This window comes from Pelodiscus sinensis, chromosome 14, assembly GCF_052426305.1.
Source record: "Pelodiscus sinensis isolate ZL-2025 chromosome 14, ASM5242630v1, whole genome shotgun sequence".
Classification (NCBI taxonomy): domain Eukaryota; kingdom Metazoa; phylum Chordata; order Testudines; family Trionychidae; genus Pelodiscus; species Pelodiscus sinensis.
This window is the reverse complement of record NC_143065.1, coordinates 16,415,518-16,437,089: the sequence shown is the minus strand read 5'-3', so window position 1 is coordinate 16,437,089 and position 21,572 is coordinate 16,415,518. Positions and strand designations below refer to the sequence as shown.

General features: G+C 46.0%; 1 protein-coding gene across 9 annotated transcripts in view; it reads left to right on the top strand.

The window, feature by feature from the left end:
* The window catches only part of RNF111 (ring finger protein 111), an 81,360-nt gene that overhangs the window by 28,539 nt on the left and 31,249 nt on the right, over positions 1-21,572 (top strand). For all 9 annotated transcript variants that reach the window (XM_025189969.3, XM_075897332.2, XM_075897333.2 and 6 more), the window contains 5 exons: positions 8,075-8,238; positions 9,060-9,257; positions 10,008-10,327; positions 10,978-11,233; positions 15,406-15,760. In XM_025189969.3, the coding sequence (XP_025045754.1) occupies positions 8,075-8,238; positions 9,060-9,257; positions 10,008-10,327; positions 10,978-11,233; positions 15,406-15,760 (1,293 nt within the window). The remainder of the gene's footprint in view (positions 1-8,074; positions 8,239-9,059; positions 9,258-10,007; positions 10,328-10,977; positions 11,234-15,405; positions 15,761-21,572) is intronic.

Genomic DNA, 21,572 nt, shown 5'->3' with positions numbered 1-21,572 from the left:
AGCCCAAGATTTGGTGGTGATGGGGGACTTCAACTATCCAGATATATGTTGGGACAATAACACTGCGGGGCACAGACTATCCAATCAGTTCTTGGACTGCATTGGAGACAACTTTTTATTTCAGAAGGTTGAAAAAGCTACCGGGGGAAAGCTGTTCTAGAGTTGATCCTAACAAATAGGGAGGAACTGGTTGAGAATTTGAAAGTGGAAGGCAGCTTGGGTGAAAGTGATCATGAAATCACAGAATTCACAATTCTAAGGAAGGGTTGAAGGGAGAACAGCAAAATAGATACAATGGATTTCAGGAAGGCAGATTTTGGTAAGCTCAGAGAGCTGATAGGTAAGGTCCAATGGGAATCGAGACTGAGGGGAAAAACAACTGAGGAGAGTTGGCAGTTTTTCAAAGGGCCATAGTTAAGGGCCCAAAAGCAAGCTATTTCACTGTGTAGGAAAGATAGAAAATATGGCAAAAGACTGACTTGGCTTAATCACGAGATCTTGCATGAGCTAAAAATAAAAAAGGAGTCATATAAAAAATGGGAAGTAGGACAAATTACAAAGGATGAATATAGGAAAACAGCACAGGAATGCAGGGGCAAGATTAGAAAGGCAAAGGCACAGAATGAGCTCGAACTAGCTACGGGAATAAAGGGAAACAAGAAGACTTTTTATAAATACATTAGAAGCAAGAGGAGAAGACCAAGGAGAGGGTAGGCCCACTGGTCAGTGAGGAGGGAGTAACAGGAAACTTGGAAATGGCAGAGATGCTCAATGACTTCTTTGTTTCGGTCTTCACAGAGAAGTCTGTAGGAATGCCTTACATAGTGAATGCTAGTGGGAAGGGGGGAGTTTTAGAAGGTAAAATAAAATAAATTAAAAATCACCTAGAAAAGTTAGATGTCTGCCAGTCACCAGGGCCTGATGAAATACATCCTAGAATACTCAAGGAGCAGAGAGAGGAGGTATCTGAACCTTTAGCTATCATCTTTGGAAAATCATGGAAGACAGGAGAGATTTCAGAGGACTGGAAAAGGGCAAATAAAGTGCCCATCTATAAAAAGGGAAGTAAGAACAACTCAGGAAAATACAGACCAGTCTGTTTAACTTCTGTGCCAGGAAAGATAATGGAGCAAGTAATTAAGGAAATCATCTGCAAACACTTGGAAGATAATAAGGTGATAGGGAACAGCCAGCATGGATTTGTGAAGAACAAATCATGTCCAACCAATCTGATAGCTTTCTTTGATAGGATAACGAGTCTTGTGGATAAGGGAGAAGCTGTAGACATGGTATATCTAGATCTTACGAAGGTATTTGATATAGTCTCGCATGATATTCATATCAATAAACAAGGCAAATACAACTTCGATGGGGCTACTATAAGGTGGGCACATAACTGGCTGGATAACCGATCTCCGAGAGTAGTTATTAACAGTTGACAATCCTGCTGGAAAGATATCACAAGTGGGGTTCTGCAGGGGTCTGTTTTGGGACCGGTTCTGTTCAATATCTTCATCAACAATTTAAATATCAGCATAGAGAGTACACTTATTAAGTTTGCAGATGATACAAAGCTGGGAGGGGTAGTAACTGCTTTGGAGGATAGGATCATAATTCAAAAAGATCTGGACAAATTGGAGAAATGGTCTCAGGTAAACAGGATGAAGTACAAATGGAAAGTACTCCATTTAGGAAGGAACAATCAATCCCACACATACAGAATGGGAAGCGACTGTCTAGGGAGGACGACTGCAGAAAGGGATTTAGGGGTCATAGTGGACCACAAGCTAAATATGAGTCAGCAGTGTGATGCTGTTGCAAAGAAAGCAAACATGATTCTGGGATGCATTAACAGGTATGTTGTGAGCAAGACACGAGAAGTCATTCTTCCGCTCTACTCTACTCCATTCTCATCAGGGATGGTCTAGATAGTATTTGGTTCTGTTATCAGGGTAGGGGACTGGACTCGATGACCTCTTTAGGTCTCTTCCAGTCCTTGTATTCTATGATTCTTTGATTCTATGACTAATCGAATAATTGATGGAAATTTCATCTACTATTCAATTAGATGATTAATCTAATTTTAACATCCCTACTAGTGACCAAGTTGTGGGCAGTTTTTAATGTGTCATTTAGTCAGGGCAGGGAAGAGGGGTACCCAAGAAGTAGGGCACTGGCTTTTTAAAACAAATTGGCTAGCATGAGCACTGGGAGGGAGGTGAAAGGAAATGAAGCCTTTTGCCACATTGTGTGTTTCCTACAGTGTTTGGGAGCACTTTTCTGTGGTGATAGAGCTGTCAAACATGGCTGTTTACCACTACTGTGAAGGGGGCTCCCAGCTTCCTTGTGTTCATGGAGGATGCAGTCTGTGGGACAAGCACCCTTTGGTTCTACCCACAGAAGTGGCACCCAGACAGGCTATCGGGAGGCTCAAGAGACCCATTTCTCTCATGACTACCATCCAAGCACCGCCTGCTGCAAAGTGGTACCCTATTATTTGTGGATGATGCTGGCTCTCGAGCACATTTTATGCACTTGAGAGAGTTTGTATGTAAATTCCCAAAACACCACAACAGTATCTTGCTTTGCAGCTTCTCCTTCTCTTGTTTTTGGGGTGTGTATTTCCTTTTACTATATTCTAAAGACAATCTAAAGAAACTGTTTTTTTTTTTTTTTTTTTTTTGGGAAGTTTTGAGTACTCATTTTCAAGGAACATTATTATTTCGAAAACTTTTGTAAAACATATGGGAATTTTTTTTTACCCATCCCTTCACCAGCGTAGGTGAACAAATCTTTCCTACTATGCTCCACCTTAGGCTTTATCCTTATACATCATGCAACCTATATTGACTTGTACATTGAAACTAGTACCAGAACAGAGGTGACAGAAATTGTGAAAAAAACTTTTAAGAATGCTGCCCATAGAAGCGCACACAGAAAAATGAACTACTCTAATGTAGTGGGACTGGCAGCAGGAAACCTATTTTTTTGTCTTCCCCACTATTTGGATCTAAGTTAAGGGGTGGGACGAAAGGAAATGATTTCCAGAAAAGTTACCACCATCTCCATCCCCAGCACACCAGAAGTATGAATTCTGTGAATAGTAAACACAACTATTAGAGAGTACATGTAGCTGAACTTTTCATATTACTTGAATTAAACACAGTTAAGAGGGGTGGGAGTTTCCTTATAATTCCTTCGCTCCCCAAGCTGACTTACTGCAAAAAAAATCCCCATTAGTAGCAATCCTCCCTTTCACCAGCCTGGGCCCACAGGTTTTCCACTAGGTTCCTGCTGGTGTCCTTTATCACATTCAGGGTATGTTCCTAGAGAAACCAGTGACTCTTCATTTGGGTGAGCGAGAGCCACCTCTTGTTAGTTCATAACACAAATGTTCTGGTTGGGTGACAGCCAGCTGATTAAATGCTGGCTGAATATTCTTCCTCCACTGCCAGTAACAAAGATTAGTATAACACCATGGGTATCATCATATCATCCTGTAAATATTCCTACATCATCCTCTGTTGCAGTGCAACAGCAACATTCTCCTCCTTCATAGACCAGCCTAAAGTTCTTGAGGCTGTTCCGAAAGGATGCGGCTAGCAAAAGGTCAGCACCTAGTAGTACTCCTCTTCTGCTGTAGCACTTGCAGCTTCCTAGTGATGATGAGGTTGTGAACTACCTCAGGCAGTGACTTCAGTCACTGCCATGTATTTGTTTTTTCATAGCCGGGGTATTCCTGCATCCCTGTTCCTGGGAAGAAGAAGAAAGAGAATACCTTGCCATCAAATATCAGTCCTATTTGATGTTGTGGGGATGGCAACTTCCCCAAAGAGCAGATACTATGTCTTTCACTAGGGCCTCCCCAGTACAGTCACACTGTTCTTTGAAAAGCTCTTTGTGTCAGTTTTGTTTCTAGCAAGCACAACAAGGGAAGTACTTCACTGAGAATACGGAAATCAGCCATCAGCTTTGTGGTCTCATTAAAGTACTGTAGGAAGTCTGATAGCTTTTTTTGTAAGCAGCTACTGCGTTGGAGGATGGTGTCTATCTCTGCTTGTCCGGGCCCAGGAACATAGAATGCTACCTCTGTGTCTCTGTTCATGCAGATTTACAGTTTGTAAAATATGAAATTCAGTCTAGTCACTATCTCCTGCTTCACTTAGTGCCATGTCAGTTCGAATGAGTCCTGCAGCTCTCTTAAGTTTGCGATGTTTTGAACTGAACTAGCAGAAGTGGCTGCAGAATTTCCTGGCTGTTGACAGCAGGTCCTGTACTTTGTATTGCTATCCTGAAACTGGCTCACAACCAGATTGAGGCAATGAGTGAAGCTAGAGATGCGGCAGACACCATGATATACTGGTTGAATAATTACTCCCTTATTGCAGCAAACCTAGCAGATGGGGACCTTAGCCACACCTCTATGACATCATGCAGCTTTTCCAAGGTTATACTGGAAACATTGACTGTCCTGCTGTCAACTGAGGATGTACATGTTGCCAGAGCTGTTACCAGGCTTTCTGCTCACCTAGGGCACATCTACAAGTTATTTGAGTCCAACAATGGCTTTTTCGCCCTCCCTGCATCATTGTGATGTGTGTTTGTCCTTAGCTGGTAGAGATGGCAGCTGGTGACAAGAACCTTGTGTTCAGGTAAACTCAATCTCCCACAACTAGACCTACATGCATGGCGCTGATGTTCATCTTTCAGCAGCTTCAAGCTGTGCCACTCAGAAGGGCCACCCTTGGAACTGGTGAGGCAGCCCTTAAAAAACCTGTTGTTACGTGATCTGGGTTCCGCCTAGTATGTATTAGGTTTCCTGCAAAATGGTGAAAAGAGCAGGGAAGTATCTTCAGGGGAAGAAGGAAAAGTGCAGCCAAGGTGGAGTCCAGTTTGTTGTTTGGACATTGTTTGACTATCATGAAAGAATATTGATTTGGTAAAAACATTAAAAGATGACTTTTTTAAAAAAGTAGAATAGAAATGCAAATGAGATCCAGCCTGTGGCAAGCTGGGTCAGAGCCTCTCAGCAGCCCCTAGCAGTCACCTGGGAGCACCCAGGGAGCTGGCAGCAGTTGGGTGAGCAGCCCAGCCAGGCTGGGAGAGGCAGGGTCCTTGGCAGGGGGCCGGTTGGGGGGAGAGCCTGCCAGCAGCCAGTGATAGGCTTCGGGGCTGTTGGCAGGAGACCCTTCATGGTCCAGCAAATTTTCCCTTGTTTGGTGCTGGGCCAAAGAGGTTCAACCTGTAGTGGTTTCCATGGATATGGTTCATGCTTCTACTTCCCTCCCAAAGTTATGTCAGGCAAGGCTCTGAACTAATAACGTATATTTGAAGTACTTATAAATCCAGAGGTTAAGTTCTGAGTTTCTTAAAAATACATCATTATATAACAGTTGGAAAAAACCTAAAAGTAAAATCTCAGACATCTTCTACTATATATTTTAGAAACTTTGTCTGAGTATGTCTACACTACAGCGTTATTTTGAAATATATTATTTTGAAATAGTTAATTCGAAAGACGTTATTTTGAAATAGCGTGTCCACACTGAGTGGATGCTGAATTGCATTTAAGGCTGGCCGGAACCAGGTCTGGCAGGGCATCAGATTAAGAGTTACTTTGTGTGGCTGCTGCCTGAGGCTATCTGAGGCCTGTGCTTAAAGGAACCCCCCCGGACAGCCGGTTCTCAGCTTTCCCTGCTTGCTTGCCTACCTTGATGAGGGACAGCAAAGCATTTTGTCTCTGCGTGCTCTGGTTGCTGTCACTAGGGACACCACATGTCTCTGCAGCATGGACCCGGAGCTGCCCCTGAGCACTTTGGTGCTTCTCGTGGACATATTGCTGCGAGCCCAGTTGCATTTGCTGCAGGCTGCCATCTGGGAGGTCCATCAGGGGGCTGTCAGTATCCAGCAGGTCCTGTGGGAGAGCTTCCACCCTGAGGAGCACTAAGAGCCTCCTTGGTCTGCCCCACTGGGGGCTTGTGCCTCATTTCTCCCTCACGTCCTTCCACTTACCCCTTCCTAACTCTCCTTCCTAATGTCAAATAAAATACACATATTTTCATGAATACAAACTCTCTTTATTTAACACAACTTGGGGCGGGGGAATGAAACTCTGGTGAGATTGGGGAAAGGAGGTGGGAGAGGGGAAGAAGAGAGGGTGGGAGAGGGGATGGGGAAACCTGGGAGGAGGGAATTTGAAGGGGGAAGCAAGGGGAAGAAGTGGAAGGGGAAGCTCAGGGTTGGGGGTCTTGCCGGACCAACTTGATTTTCATGCAAATCTGCTCCTGGGTTCGCATGTGGCCAGGCTGGAAGCTATCTTGCCATAGACGGCCACATTCCCCCGTCTAGTGTGGAGATTGTGGACATTGGGGGGCATTCCCCCCCAAAACCGAATAAGGTCCATGATCTCCATCCTGGACCAGGAAGGTGCCCGCCTTCTCCAGGTCCTGGCAGGCTCCTGGGAACTGGCAGACTGCTCCTGAGGAGCGATGGAGGGGTTGATGCCAGTGGCTTGTTGGCTCATGTTTTGGGGCCACTGGGTATGGGGCAGTGACTGCTTGCCCTGGGCTGGCAGGTTTGGAGCTGGCACAGGTACTGTGGCCAGAGCAACCCCTTTAAGGGCTCCGGGGAAGGAGAGGAGTGTTCTTGGTTGAGGCTGGAGTGGCCACCAGGGCACCCTGGGAAGGCTGGAGGCCCCCTATTTCAATATAAGTGTCTACACAGCACTTATTTTGAAATAAAAGCGACGAGGAGTCCTGTGGCACCTTATAGACTAACTGAAGTGTAGGAGCATAAGCTTTCGTGGGCAAAGACCCACTTCGTCAGATGCATCTGACGAAGTGGGTCTTTGCCCACGAAAGCTTATGTTCCTACACTTCAGTTAGTCTATAAGGTGCCACAGGACTCCTCGTCGCTTTTGCAGATTCAGACTAACACGGCTACCCCTCTGATATTTTGAAATAAGTGCTCCGCTATTTCGAATTAATTTTGAAATAGCGGTTTGGCTGTGTAGACGCTAGTAAATTTTATTTTGGAATAACAGCTGTTATTTCAAAATAACTTTGCTGTGTAGACATACCCTATGTGTCCATCTGTCTGTGAGTCCGTTTGTTCAAGAACTCTTCTTAAAGGGGAAGAGCTAGGATCACCAAATTTGGTATGCAGCTGCTTCTTATCCTAACGTAAAGCAAGGTCAGGGATTGGTTGTACCAGGACAATGGAATGTGCCTGGAATTTGGTTGTTCCTTATACAGTGGAAAGGGAGAGGTATGGTAGGAGGGACAATTATACTATAGGAAGGGGGCAGCAAAGGAACCAGAGATTGGGACTGAGATAGCTGTAACATCATTAAGCTAGAAGAGGGCAGAGATGAAGAAAGGGACAGCTATCTACTCTATTTCAGAGAGTTTGCTCCCCCCAGGTGGGGGACATGCAGCCTTCCCTCGGCTGTGTTTACTACAGCTGCAGCATTCATGCTCAGGCTCTTCTCACCTGACCCCAAGCTGCTGTGGTGAGAGGGCTGGAGTTGTCCTCTCTCCCTTGGACAGCCTGCATACTGAGCCCCTCTTCCCACCTAAGAGCAATGATTTATATTAAGAACTCAAATTTTGTTTTTAAGGACCCAAGCAATGCTGGGTTAATCTTCTAATAAGTGAGTAAAGCAACATACAGAATAATACTTCTATAGTGTTCTAGATCTTTTCATACTACAGACATTACTGTTGTCTTTGGTGTTTGCTAGTCTTACTGTGGTACTCTTTCCAGGCAACCTGAATTACAATATTAGACTAATGAAGTTTAACATGGGTGCAAGTGCTGCCTGTTTAGATGTTTGCCAGAATATCCAAAGCTGTTTAGAAGACTCCTAAAGCTGTGGTACTAGTGAATAGTGTGTGCGTGTGCATGTGGTGGCAGAATCATACTATTCCAAACAAATACAGGTGGAACTAGCTTGCAGTGAGCAGGAGACTTAACTTCTATCTCTGACAGCCTGGCCCACTAAGAGAAATTGTATCAAGCCAGGCTAAATATACATGCTACTTCTCCAGGCAACTGCATTTTTTTCCCCCTTTAGGTCTCGTTCGACACTCGGACACTCAAGATCTCATTGGAGCCAAAACTCTAGCACTCACGCTGCTCGATCCCAAGAACAACGGAATCGCAGCAGGATTTCCACGGTCATACAGCCACTGAGACAGAATGCAGCGGAAGTGGTGGACCTCACAGTGGATGAAGATGGTAAGTTAAACCACTATAATAATAATGTGTCTAGTGCAAGATGTTGAGTCACCAGAACAGAAAGCTGAGTTAATACTAACAAATGAATATTTGGTTGATAGTTTTGCAGTCAGGAAGGTATGTCAAAATAAACCTGCTCATCGATTGCTCGATTCAAACTAAATCTTTAATGTTATTGCTGTGTTCATTTATGTTAAAATAAACATGTTAGTCTAATGGACATTAATTCAATAAAAGGTATTGTCCGCTTGTATTTAATGAGAATTTTGCTCTTGGCTGTGAAATTTGGGATGAAGTGAAAAATGTACATAGTAGCAAGAATCAAGTGGTGTGGGACAGCAGTTCCCCAAGAGCCAATGCACACGGGGAGCTGGCTTTTACACGATGTGAATGTCAGTATTTAAATAAGTAAACTATTACTTGCATTATATGTTACAATGACTTCATTTCCATTCTAGTTCTGTATAATTGCCTAATAAATCAAATGCTCGTTTGTCTTGAAGAATGATTTTTATAGTGATTTTTCAAAAAGTTTGACTTCATTAAAAAAGCAAAAGAATACTCACTTTAAGATGCTTCATGCTTTGGATTTTTCACATTCTGTGGGGAAAACAGAGCTAACATTCCCATTTTTATATCCCATCAAGCCATTTTTTCTGACTTTTTATCAGCATCTGGTAGAAATAGAATCCAAAATTTCCTTAAAATAAACAGTTGTAAGGAAAACTGAGGTTTTTTTTGGGGAGGGGGGAGACTTTAAAAGTGTAAATAACATGTACTGTTGCAGTAATCTTTGCACTGATTCTCTCTAATATCCACAGAGCCCACAGTTGTGCCAACAACCTCAGTTAGAGTTGAAACCCAGGTTGTGAGTTCTACTTCTGGTAACAGTTCGAATACATCTACCTCAGAGCAGGCCTCTGATGCTCCTCTAAGTGTCTCCAATAGCCAGATCTCTACAGCACCAGAGATATTGACTAATCTTCCCAATAGCAGCACTGCTGGGACTTCAGTGGGAGGTAAAGAGTAACAGAACTTTCTCAAGATCTGTTTTATGTTTAAATTGTTTTGCCACCTGTTGAAATCTGTTTAGACCTGACTTGACTTTGTTGAAATGAGTTATTGGCTCTCTACAGATACTGTTTTACAAAAGGACAAATTTAGATACTTTCCAAAGTAACACAGTTCATTAATATTTAACACAATAGAAATTAAAGACGCCTCAAGTTTAAGGCCAGACTATGCCTGTCCCTTTGGAAGTGTCCTCAAGAAGAGAGATCTTAGGAGACTTCCTCAAACACAAATATGTTGGAGTCAGTTACCATTGGACTTCAGGGGAGCTTGAAGTAATTCAGTACTATCTACAATACTGTTAGACCCAGGATGGGGGACTTCCCTGGCCATAGTATGTGTGCATGGGACCTAACCAGCAGCTGCAACAAAACCTGAGTTTGAGTAGACTTGCACTATAGTAATGCAAGAGTTCTGACAATTCACATGCACATATCTAGCTGAATATTTTAGGACTTCCGATGCATATAAATGAAGCCATCTTTCATATTCTTTACAACTGTTTGAGTTTCAAGGATGGTTTGGTAAAGTCTCCTGTAATTTTGATTGTGGACATATTTCCTAGCCAGTTACTGATATTTAATAGGTTGCTGATTGATTAAATCCAGATTGTTCTGTTTCAGACACCATTTCATAATGCATTGTCCACTTCCTTGCCCAAGCAACACAAAATTTGTTTAATTTTTCTCCATTTTAAGATGATGTAAGGAGAACTGCCTCTAGTACTGCACTGGAAACTGGTCCTCCTGCCATGCCAAGGTTACCGTCATGCTGCCCCCAGCATTCTCCGTGTGGAGGATCTTCACAGAATCATCATGTATTAGGACACCCTCACGCAAGTTGTTTCCAGCAGCATGGCCACCATTTCCAACACCACCATCACCACCACCATAATCCCCACTCTACTGTCCCACTGTCTCCTTCATTCAGTGACTCCAGTTGCCCTGTTGAAAGGCCTCCTCCAGTGCCAGCTCCTTGTGGAACAAGCAGCAGTACTGGCACCACCTATCATGATCAGGCATGTTTAACTTTGATGATTTTTCACTTTTAAAAATGTAAAGTGATGTTGTTGGTATAATAGACTAAGACTACTGTATTGGGAATTCACTTATCTGGGGCAGTTGTGAAAGAGGCTTGAAAGAGGAAAATTTGAAACATGCATTCTGAGCAATGGGTTTTTTGTATTCAAAACAGAAAAAAACCCAAATGTATTCATTGACTATTGACACGATCTGTCACTTATACACTTTTTGAAACTTTAAATTTTTTTTATAACTATGGAATTTATATCAGGTCCAGCTAAGAAGAATACTAACGTTACTGTTGGTATCTATGGAAATGTACAGTGAGGCTCCCCCATGAGCATTGAATTAAGATTTCTTTTTTGAACAAATGTCTATAAAATTGAAAATAATGAAGTTAAGTTGAACTCTTGAGTGTAAACATTTATGTTCAACTCAGTCCTCCTCCTTTACAGTGTTCACTAAGCTTATGAACTTTAAACAATCATATCTAAAGAGTTCTCGAAATTGGGGGTCTTATTTATCTCATTAAATATTTCACTTACAAAACAATGCAGTAAATATATATTGTTACAGTACACTTAAAGGTGACCTAGCTTTAAATATTTGAAGAAATGCTTGAAAACAAGTCAGTTTGTTTATACAGCAGGCACTGCCCGTAGACTTAAGCAACAATGGTATAAGAAGTCATGGAAGTGGTGCTTTCCATGGAGCATCGGCATTTGACCCTTGTTGTCCTGGTTCTTCATCCCGAACTGCAATTTATGGGCACCAGGCTGGTGCTGGCCCAAGCCAACCAATAGCAATAGATGGATATGGAACAAGCATGGTTGCACAGCCCCAGCCCCAACCTCCTGCTCAGGCTTCGCTCTCATCATGTCGACATTATATGCACTCTCCTTGTAAGTACACTTACTCTACGTCTCAATACAGTTTTGTGAAATACAAAACAGAAAGCATAATTTCCCTGACCACTTCGGTTGTGCCATCCTCTTGATTGAGCCTTAGAACCAAGGCCTTAGAACCAAGCCTTAGAACCAAGTCTACGATGAGAGAGAGAGAGAGTTTTCCAATAGTAAAAGTATCTGGGTCTTTCTGCAAATCCTTGCAGCTTGGAGAAGACTTAAAAACAAAACAACTGATTATACTGCTTTGACTGTGCATAAGACACAGGGAAGATGAAGGTTTTTGTTTGTTACTGGGAATTAATTATTTGCCCTAGAAGTGCCAACTTTATATATAAATCCTTGAGGTTGTAATAGTGAAAAATGCCTTTTAGGGTAAGTCATCTAAGGTCTAATTAAAAGGCAGCGTTGCTTTTTTTTAATAGCATATTTTAGATAAACTGTTTCCCACTTAGCACTATACACAGTGTTATTTGAACAGATTGTAAGACCTGAAATTTTATTATCTAAAATAATGCACGGGAGTTATTCTCTTTAGCGGTGGTGGGGAACCTGTCGACTATGGGTTGGATCTGGCCAGCTGTATCATTTAATCTGGCCCATGGCAGGTCCCTGAGTTGCGGGCCAGAAGCCACAAGTTTCAGCACTCCCACCCCTCTCGGAGATGAGCTTATCCCTTTGGCCCCTAGGTGGAGAGGCAATCAGGAAAGCTCTGTGTGCTGGCTCCACAGCTCTTGTTGTCCAGGAACTGTGGCCAATGAGAGCTGCAGGGGTGGTGCCTTCAAAGTGCAGTCAGCATGCATTGCACAGAACTGCCTGTCCTTTCCACTTAGAACAGGGATGGGCAAGAGAACCTCCATGGGTAGGCTTTGGCCCAGCAAACCTTTTGATCCAACCCATGGCTGCCCTGCTGCTACCCTGCACCCAGGCCAATTGACACCTGGGTCTGGGAGAATGTGTGAAGTCTTCTATCCCATGCCAGGAGCATGCGGCACCAGAGGGATGGTTGTCTAGTCATCACGAGTGGCAGGGGACAAAGACTTTATGCGCCCCCCCAGGCCAGTTGGCATGGACGGGGAGAGCCCAGGAAGTCTCCTGGCCTCGCCCAAGGCCCTACCCCTTCTGGGGCTCCCCGGGGCCACTTCAGAAATTTGTGAAGTGGCGCCCTTTTTAAAATTATTGCTCAGCCCTGGCCTAGAGGCTGCTTATGGGAGTAGCATAGAGCCACGGCGGAGTGGAGGGTCCTGTCTTAGCCCTGTTGTGCTGCTGCTTTCTCGGAGGTGAGTGCTGCCCAGCCAGAGCCCATATCCTGAACCCCCTCCTGCATCTCAACCCTGAGTTCCCTCTCTCACGCAAACTTCTTCCCAGAAGCCTGCACCTTGAACCTCCTCCCACACCCTTATCCCAGTCCAGAGCTGCCTCCTGTATCCTGAATCTCTTACCCACATTCCCATCTGGAACTCTCTCCCCGCTCCCCCAACTCTCTGCCTCAACCCTGAGTCCCCTTCTGCATTCTGAGCTCCTCATTTCTTGCACCACCCCAGAGGAAGTTAGGAGTCTCTGTGCCTGCTCTCCTCCTTCTGCAGGACTGTGTATGGCCTCTGCCTTTTTTCCCCCTGAGGTTCAGTGCCCCTGATTTAATTTTAAAAAAAAAAAGGTTCCCTACCTCTGCTCTTTAGGCTCTCTCATTGTGTGTGAACTCAGATAAACATTTTTCAAACTTAAACTTATGTCAGTGTTTGAGGCTCTCTTCCCTGTCCCCCTCCCCCCTTGTTATTTACCATAACTCATTTTGTGATAGAATAAATATCAGACTTCACTTTTTTTGTGTTTTGCTTTCTCCCCCAGCTCATCTGAGACTGGTAGTCTAGATCCTTTCCTGAGGAAATGATTGAACAGTAAATAAAGATGTATTTTCTACTTTATTTTTAAAATAAATAAAATGCCACTTCTTTATTTCCTTTTGTCCCCTTCTTGCAATGAGCTTTGCTTGGGCAGACTCTTTAAATCAGTGTGGCCTGTCTCGAGCTTAGGGATCTACCTGTGCAGAGCTAATTGTAGGGTTGGGGCACTTTTGTGCTTTTCGTCTCCATTTCTTTGCCTCTCACAATCCATTTTTAAATAATGGCTTTGAAATATTTGAGGATGTTATTCAAAAGTAACCCTCTGTTGCGAGGGCTGTTGTACAGAAATGGGAAATCTATTTATTGCTTAAGGCTGTGTGTTTGTAGTATAAACCCAGAGTGCAAACTCAGTGTAGCCTGACCTCCACTTCTGTCTACATACAAATTATGCTAATGCAGGATCCTACAGGGGTTGAGGGTCCAAGTTTGAGTCAAGCTAGTACCCAGGATTCAAGCCCTATTGCTTTGCAGAGTAGACACATTGTGATTGGACTTGCGTTCTGGGGTCCACTGTAAATGTGCCATAATCCCATAGGTTGACTTTCTTTGTCTTCTGAACAGTCATATTTGGTGGACAGGCAAGGTTTCCCCCACTGCACCATGAAAAAGGTCACGGTGACCACTTTTTGGGGAAAGGGGCTAGGAAGGTCTGGGATATGGGTAATTGGATTAGTGTCTGCACAATGTAGTGTAGGTAGTAGAACCCCATGTTGGGACCCAGGGTTCAACTACTTCTAATTTGGGGTTACATATAAGCATAGAAGCTCAAGACCTAGATTAACAAACCCAGGGTTTGCTAATGCGAGTTCTGCTAATCCTGGGGTTACACTTCTGTGTTAACAAACATGAAATATCAGTTGGGATGTCCAGAGATTTATTTTCCTGTAACAATGCCAATTGCTCAGTGTTTGTTTTGAAAACAGTCAGGAAGGTGGACTTGCAAGGAGGTGTTGACTTTTCATGGTGATGACCAGGGCTTGACAAATGGCAGCGAAAACCGCTCGCCAGCCTCATACTGCACATGTGCAAGAGCCGCGTTGTGAATGCGCGCGCTGCGAATGAATGGGGCGCACGGCTGAAATCTACTCGCCCATGGGCGAGTAGATTGTATAGTTTGTTGAGTCCTGGTGATGACTATTACTACTGTAACATGTACAAGCTTAGTCATAGGACAGTGCCCCATTGTTGTAGCCGCTATAGAAATACAGAACACAATTCTTTTTCTCTTGTTTTTTTTTTAATGCCTTGAGTTTTAAAAAAAGAGATTGACATCATCCTGGTGGTTTTTATCAGGTGTGTTATAAAGAGATTTTTTTTTTAATCAATGTTAGCAAGTTGGATTTTCTTATAAAGAAAAGAGTTTTATTTTTTTCGCATGCTCATCAGTTTTTTAATGGTAGCCTGCTGGTTGTTTATCCTTCTATCTCCAGTTATCAAGGAGCATGCTATGAAAACTGGCTTTCTGGTTCGTTTATTTTGTCCTGCTCATGTAAAATACTGATAGGAAGGTTTGGCTTTTATTTCACTCACTTTTTGTGAATTTTACATGTTGTTGATTTGTCAGTGCCTGTAAATCATAGTAAAAGATTAAATGCTCATGTTGTTAGGGGTGTAAAAGAGTAGTCAACTACTCGCATCCCCCCTCCCCGCCCAGCAGCATGTGGGGGAGGAAACGAACTGGTGCTGTGGGGAGCCTGCTTAAAAGTGCTGTGGCTCTTACTACAGGTGGCTCTTACTATATTTAAAAGGCACAGCCACAGCAGACTGGATCCAGCGCAGTCCGGGACAGAAGCAGTTCCTGCTCACACCGTGTCCTGTGCTGCGGCTCTGTCTTCTAAATGTAGTAAAAGCCAGGTGGCTCTTAACATTTAAAAGGCAGAGCCACCGCGGTGGGGTTAGCTCCTGGGAGCGGCGTAAGCCGGGAGTGCTTAGTTCCTGGGCCACATGAGCCAGGTGCTAACTTCACTGTGGCTCTGCAGTTCAAATGTAGTAGGAGGTAGGTTGCTGCCAGGTTCCTACTATATTTGAACTGCAGATACGCAGGGGTAGCGAGCACTCTCCTCCCGCCTCATCAACTAATCAAGTAGTTCATGGAAATTCCATTGACTACTTTATTAGCTGATTATCCGCAATTTAACATCCCTAGTTGTTGTAAAGCTACTGTTCGGATGGAGTAGTACAGCACTGGCATGAAGTTATCTTAGTTTTTTATGCATTTGATTGAGAAAATTTATTTAATATGTTAAAAATGCGTTTTCATTCCAGATGCTACTTTGACGAGACCTCTCCATCAATCTTCTGCATGCCCCCACTCCCATGGAAATCCTCCTCCTCAGCCACAGCCTCCACCTCAAGTAGATTATGTTATCCCTCATCCAGTGCATCCTTTCCATCCTTCCATCTCCTCTCATGCCTCTTCTCATCCAGTTCCACCTCCACCTCCACCACCAACTCACCCGTTAGCCAGTGCAGCTGCTCCAATTCCACAGCATCTTCCACCTACACACCAGCCTATTACCCATCATATTCCTGCAACTGCACCTTCAGCGCAGAGGTTGCACCCTCATGAAGTGATCCAGAGGATGGAGGTCCAGAGAAGAAGAATGATGCAACATCCAACGTATGTCATTAATGTTTAGTTACTGTGTTGAGTACATTTAATTCTTTATCTTCAGGTTTTTCAAATGCAGCATGTGACTCATAATTGTAATACCATTGTTAAAAACACTAAGAATTAATAAGATTCACATTGCACCACAGTTTATCTACCACCACAATTAGCTCTTGTATTCGCATAGGGATGGGCAGTAATTTTTCATGGGGGGGGCCACTCCAAGAATTTGGAAAGGGGTCGAGAGCCAACCTCTTCCATGATATTAATGGAGGAGGTGTGGGGTCTGGGATGGAGATTGGGTGCAGGAGAGAGCTTGGGGTTAGGGAGGGAGTTTGGGTGAAGGAGGCAGTTGTGACCTTGGGCACTGGACTGATGTACAGGGGGTTTGATTGTAACCTAGGACAGGGAATTGGGGTACAGGAGGGGTTGCAGGATATGGGTTGTGAACTGGGGCAGGAGGGGACTGTGATCTAGGTACTGGAGGTGGGCAGAGGATTTTGGTAAGTGAAGTAGGGGGCAGAAGTGGGTAGGGGGCAGGAGTGGAGAGCAGAGGGATGGGGAAGGGAGGGACTGGGGTGCCAAAAGCAGGCTCTGCCCAGGAGACTTACCAGCCAGCAGCCATTCCTGAATCAGCCTCCCTGCCTGCCAGTGTTCCCTCTAAGCTGCCTGGCAGCACAGCTTCACAGATGATTAATCAGCCCTGACCAGTCAGCTGAGCCTCTGACTAGGTGGGGCTGATAAATAGCCTGTGAAGCTGTGCTGCTGTGCAGTTTAGAGGGAACACTTCTGCCTACCCTGCCCTGCACGAAGTGCAGCCTTGTACTCTGGAACCCCTTGTGCTTCATGGCTGCCTGTTATTGAAACAAGCAACTCCTATTGGCTGGTTTCTGGCTAGAAGCCAGCCAGTGGGATTGTGCTAGGGGTGGTAGCATCTCCTAAAGCTTTTCCCTCGCCTCTCCAGACTCAGTTTTTTTTAAAAAACCACCCTGCAGCTGTGTTTGAGTGGTGTGTGGGTGGGGTGAGGCAAGTGGGGAGCCTGCTTGGGCTCCCTGCAGCATCTGTGGGTCGGATCCGATGGATTGACAGGCTGGATGCAGCCCACAGGCTATATTTTGCCCAGGCCTGTATTAGCAGTTGCAGTAGAAAAGCCAAGGACTGAGTGAGAGCTGAGGCTGAACTACCTTCCCTCTTGTTAAGATGGCCCTTCCAGGAAAAAACAGAGATACCTTAGTGGGGTAGCTCTCATTTTTCCCCATGCTTTACCTGAACTTTGAATAAGCAGAGTTCAATTTCTGGTGCAAGCAGTTTTCACTTTTAATTACCACTAAAAGGTAATTGGAAAGCTAATGTTACACACTAATAATAAATAAATAGAAATCACCAGGGCTCGACAAATAACACTCGCCGGCTCGCCTGTGGTGAGTAGATTTTACCAGCTGGCGAGTGCAGGGGCGGACGGGCCCGGTGGGCGGTTGTGACGGGCTGGCAGAGGAGCAGAGCGCCGCTGGGAAGGAGGAAGTGCAGTGATTCTTGCCACCAGGCTGCCTGCATGAAGCTCCGGCGCGAGGAGGTGGGGTGGGATGTCAGGACGCTAGCGTGACGTGGCCCCACTGATTTTAAAGAGCCGCGGCAGTTCAGCTCTGGCCGCGTGTCCCTGGGAAGTGGCTGTGATGCAGCCAGGGCCCGCCCCACCGGCTCCAGTCCTGCCACGGCCCCAGCTCCCCTTTGTCTCCACACCGCCCATTCCCCACACCGCCCCTACTCCCCTGCACCCCGGGCCCCCTGCTCTCCCTCTTCCCTGCGACCCTCTGGCTCTGCGCCGCCCTTACATCCTGCACCCTGCTCCCCCCGATCCCTGCCCCCCCAGCTCTGTGTTGCCCATTCCCTGCACTGCCCCTAGACCCGGATCCCTCTGCCCCTCCTGTTGGCCGTGTCCCATTCCCCGTGCCTCCACTGCACCCTGCTCCCCCCGATCCCTGCATCCCTCTGGCTCTGTGCCTCCCATTCCCCGCGCCATCCCCGTACCTCCCCACTCTTCCCTGCACCCCTCTGGCTCTGTGCTGTCCCTGCACCCTACTCCTCCTGTGGGTTGGGAGTGAAGGGTTCTTGTCCATAGGGAGGGGCTGGACAGGCCAGGGAAAAGGCTGCTGTGACCCTGCAGCGAATGAAAGGGGGAGTTCACTTGAAGCGCCTTTGCCTTTATGGAAAAAAAGGAATGAAAATGCTATTTGCTATTTATAGGGCTAAAATGCCAGGACGAAAACAAACAAAAAAACCATTGCAAAATGCAAACGTATAAAAGACAACAAAAAGGGGCGGCTGAAAAATGTTTTGCTTGGGGCAGCAAAAAACCTAGAGCTGGGCCTGGGAGAGGGGAAGGGGCTGGGCTGTGGAATGGGAGAAGAAGAAGAAGGGGGAAGGCACCAAGGGAGAAATGCAGGAGAGAAAAATGCCAGGGGTCCAAATGCAGACAATGAGGAAAAGGGGAGGTTCAGTGGACGGAGGGACAGGGTGCTGCTGGAAGACGAGAGGGTAAGGGCACTGGGAGCTGGAGGGGGAGGTGCTGGGAGAAGGCTTGAAAGAAGGGGTGGGCATGAGGAAGGTGGGATGGAGCAAGTCATGTGTAAGAGCACGGGCACAAGGGGAAAGGGGGCAGAGGGTGGTGAGGGGGTGGATATCGGAAAAAGAGGGCAAAGGGAGCAGGGGGAGTGAGGGAAGGGGGAGGCACCAGGAGGGTGCAGGTGCCAAGGGATTCTGGGAGTGAAGCAGAAGGGCAGACGCCTGCAGGGGAGGGACCAGCACCAGAGGAGAGAAGCAGGGTAGGTGTGTAGAGGGAGGTTTTAGGAGAGGGGATAAGGAGGGGTAGCTCTCATGATCAGAGTGGACACAGTGGGGAGAGAAGGGCTGTCGGAGGGGGGCAGTTCTCAGGAAGGCTGAGGGCAGAGAGATGGGCAGGAGTTAGGACAGCAGGGGAGGGTGAGGGGTTGGGGGGCAGCAGGCACCAGGGGAGCTGATGGAGCAAGGGGTGGAGACATGGCAGCAGAGAGAAAAGGTAGAGGTTTATCAGATATTTATTAATAACTTGGGTGATGTTTATTAGTAACTTATTAGTAATTACTGTTCTTATTCTTATTAGGAATTTATGCCATTAAAAAAACGCTTTTTGTGGGGGAGGGTGGTGAGTCCCTTTTTTGTCTGGTGAGTAGGGTTTTCCATAATTTGTTGACCTCTGGAAATCACCATTCTTTTTTTTCCTAATAGTTTATACATTAATTGCCCAGCTTCAAGCAAATCCTTTAGCTTTTTTGGACTGTAAGTCAATTGTGTGGGTGTTTTTTTTTTTTTTATAAATTGACATTTTATTACAAATGTACAATTGAAAGAGAGACAAAGGGATAGCTGTGTTAGTCTGTAACTTTAAAAGCAAGGAGTCGTCCTGTAGCACTGTAGAGACTAACAAATAAATACAAATATTAAATAATTAATTTGTTAGTCTCTACGGTGGTACAGGACTACTTGTTTTTAATAGACTTTTTTTTAAATCTTGTTTTAGGAAATTATTATTGATTAAAATTTCTTAATTTTTCATCTGCATTAAAGCAAATGTTAAATAATTTCCATTCGTAAAATTTCCCCCATAACAGTACTATTGCATGGTGTGACAACCAAAAACTAATTAGGAGGAATGGGTCAGGGTTTTAAGGTTGACTGGGTCAAGGATTCTGGACCCATGTTGCTTGTTGGGGGGGGGGGGAGAAAGTAACTGTTTTCTTCTTCAAATGATGTCCCTTTGGGTGCTCCACTCAAAGTGTCAGTGCGTCCCTGCACCGGTAGCTGTGCCTGGCTGAAACGTGTGTGGGCAGTTGGTGTCTTGCAGCATTGTCAGAGTTGTTTTGGTGTGTGGTCTAACCCCCTCAGTTCCTTCTCAATGTCCTTTTGCTGAAAATCGAATGCAGCATTGATGCACCTCTTCTTTATTGATAAATATAATTAGAATAATTTTAGGAAAAATAATCCAAATTTGTTACCCTTTCTTTAGGAAAGTTAGTTTAAAAAAAAAAAGTTTATTCTATGCTCCTGCTTTCACTCCTTTGAGAGTGAACCTGCAAGGTGGTCTCTCAACATGGCAGGGTCTCCTGGTTTCAAAACATACAACTCCTGCAAAGATTCCATGAAGTACTCAGAATGACATTCTCTTTGTCAGATGTCTGGGTGAGTGGCACATGCTTGTTGATTGTGTTCACTACTATAACCTAAAAGCAAAGGCTTGTTGTGACCAGGACCTGTGTTTAAAGATTATTACGGAACAGTCTCTCAAAACAAAGAAATAACCTGATGGCTTCTAAATAGATATTTCCTATCTACTCAAAAGTTTGAGGGGTAGCTATGTTAGTCTGTAACTGAAAAAACCTTAAAAAGCAGTGAATAGTCCTACAGCACCTTAGACTAGTGGTTCCCAATCTTTTTAACCACAAGATCACTTTTTCAGTTTAAGTGCAATGTAAGATCTATCTCAAACCCTTTGGGTTTGAGGTAGATCTATCCTTGCCTCACTTCCTTCCTGCCCCTTCTTTGAGGCCCTACCCCTGCTCCACCCCTTCTCTGAGGCCTCCCCCTGCTCACTCCATGTCCCTTCCTTTCCCCATCTTCACTTATTTTCACCAGGCTGGGGGTTGGGTGCATGGTCTTGTCTTGTCTTGGGTTTGGAGTGAGGGAAGGGCTCCAGGCTTAGCCCAGGGCAGGATATTGGGATCCAAGAGAAGGTTCAGGGTGCAAGCTCTAAGAAGGAGTTTGGGTGCAGGGGGACTCACATTTGAGGCAGAGGTTGGGTGCAGGAGGGGGTTAATGGCTGGGACAGGGGTTCAGGAAGCAGACTCTGGCTGGGCACTGTTTCACTGAGATGGCTTCTGGGTGGTGGAGCAGTGGTTAAGGTGGGCCCTCTGAGTGGAGGCAGGATACAGAAGTAGGGAGAGGAGGGACACCCTGACATCAGCATTCCCCCTTTTCTCTCTCCCACACGCTGCACAGCAAGCAGAAGGCTCCCAGGGGGACACCTCCAAGGCAGAGGGCAGGAGCAGCAGGACAGTGGGTGGAGGGGCAACTGAAGTGCCAGCATTTGGATAGCTTCCTGACCAGACCAGTCAGAATCCCCTGTCAGAGGCTCCAACATCTACCGGTAGATCCCAATCTACTGGTTGATGACCACTGCCTTAGAGACTAATAAAAAAGGTAGATGGCATCATAAGCTTTAATGGGCAGAACCCACTTCTTTCCTCTGCATTTTTTGTTAGTCTCTAAGGCCGTGGTCCCCAACCCGGTGCCCGCGGGCGCCATGGTGCCCGCCGGGCTCTTTACATGCGCCCGCGGAGCCGTGGTCCCCAACCCGGGTGCGCCGCGCGTGCCCTGGCCCTGGCCCTGGCCCTGGCCCTGGCCCTGGCCCTGGCCCTGGCCCTGGCCCTGGCCCTGGCCCTGGCCCTGGCCCTGGCCCTGGCCCTGGCCCTGGCCCTGGCCCTGGCCCTGGCCCTGGCCCTGGCCCTGGCCCTGGCCCTGGCCCTGGCCCTGGCCCTGGCCCTGGCCCTGGCCCTGGCCCTGGCCCTGGCCCGGCGGCGCTTATGGGGGGGGCCCCGCCCCCGGGCATGCGGCTGGGGGGGCCGCCCCCGGGCGGGCAAGTGTCCCTGCCCCCTGGTGCCCGGCAGGCGAACGGCCACGCCCCCTGGCGCCCAACAACCTGAAAAGGTTGGGGACCACTGCTCTAAGGTGCTGCACGACTATTAGTCATTTAAGTTTTTCCTATCTACTCACATATCCATGCCTCAAG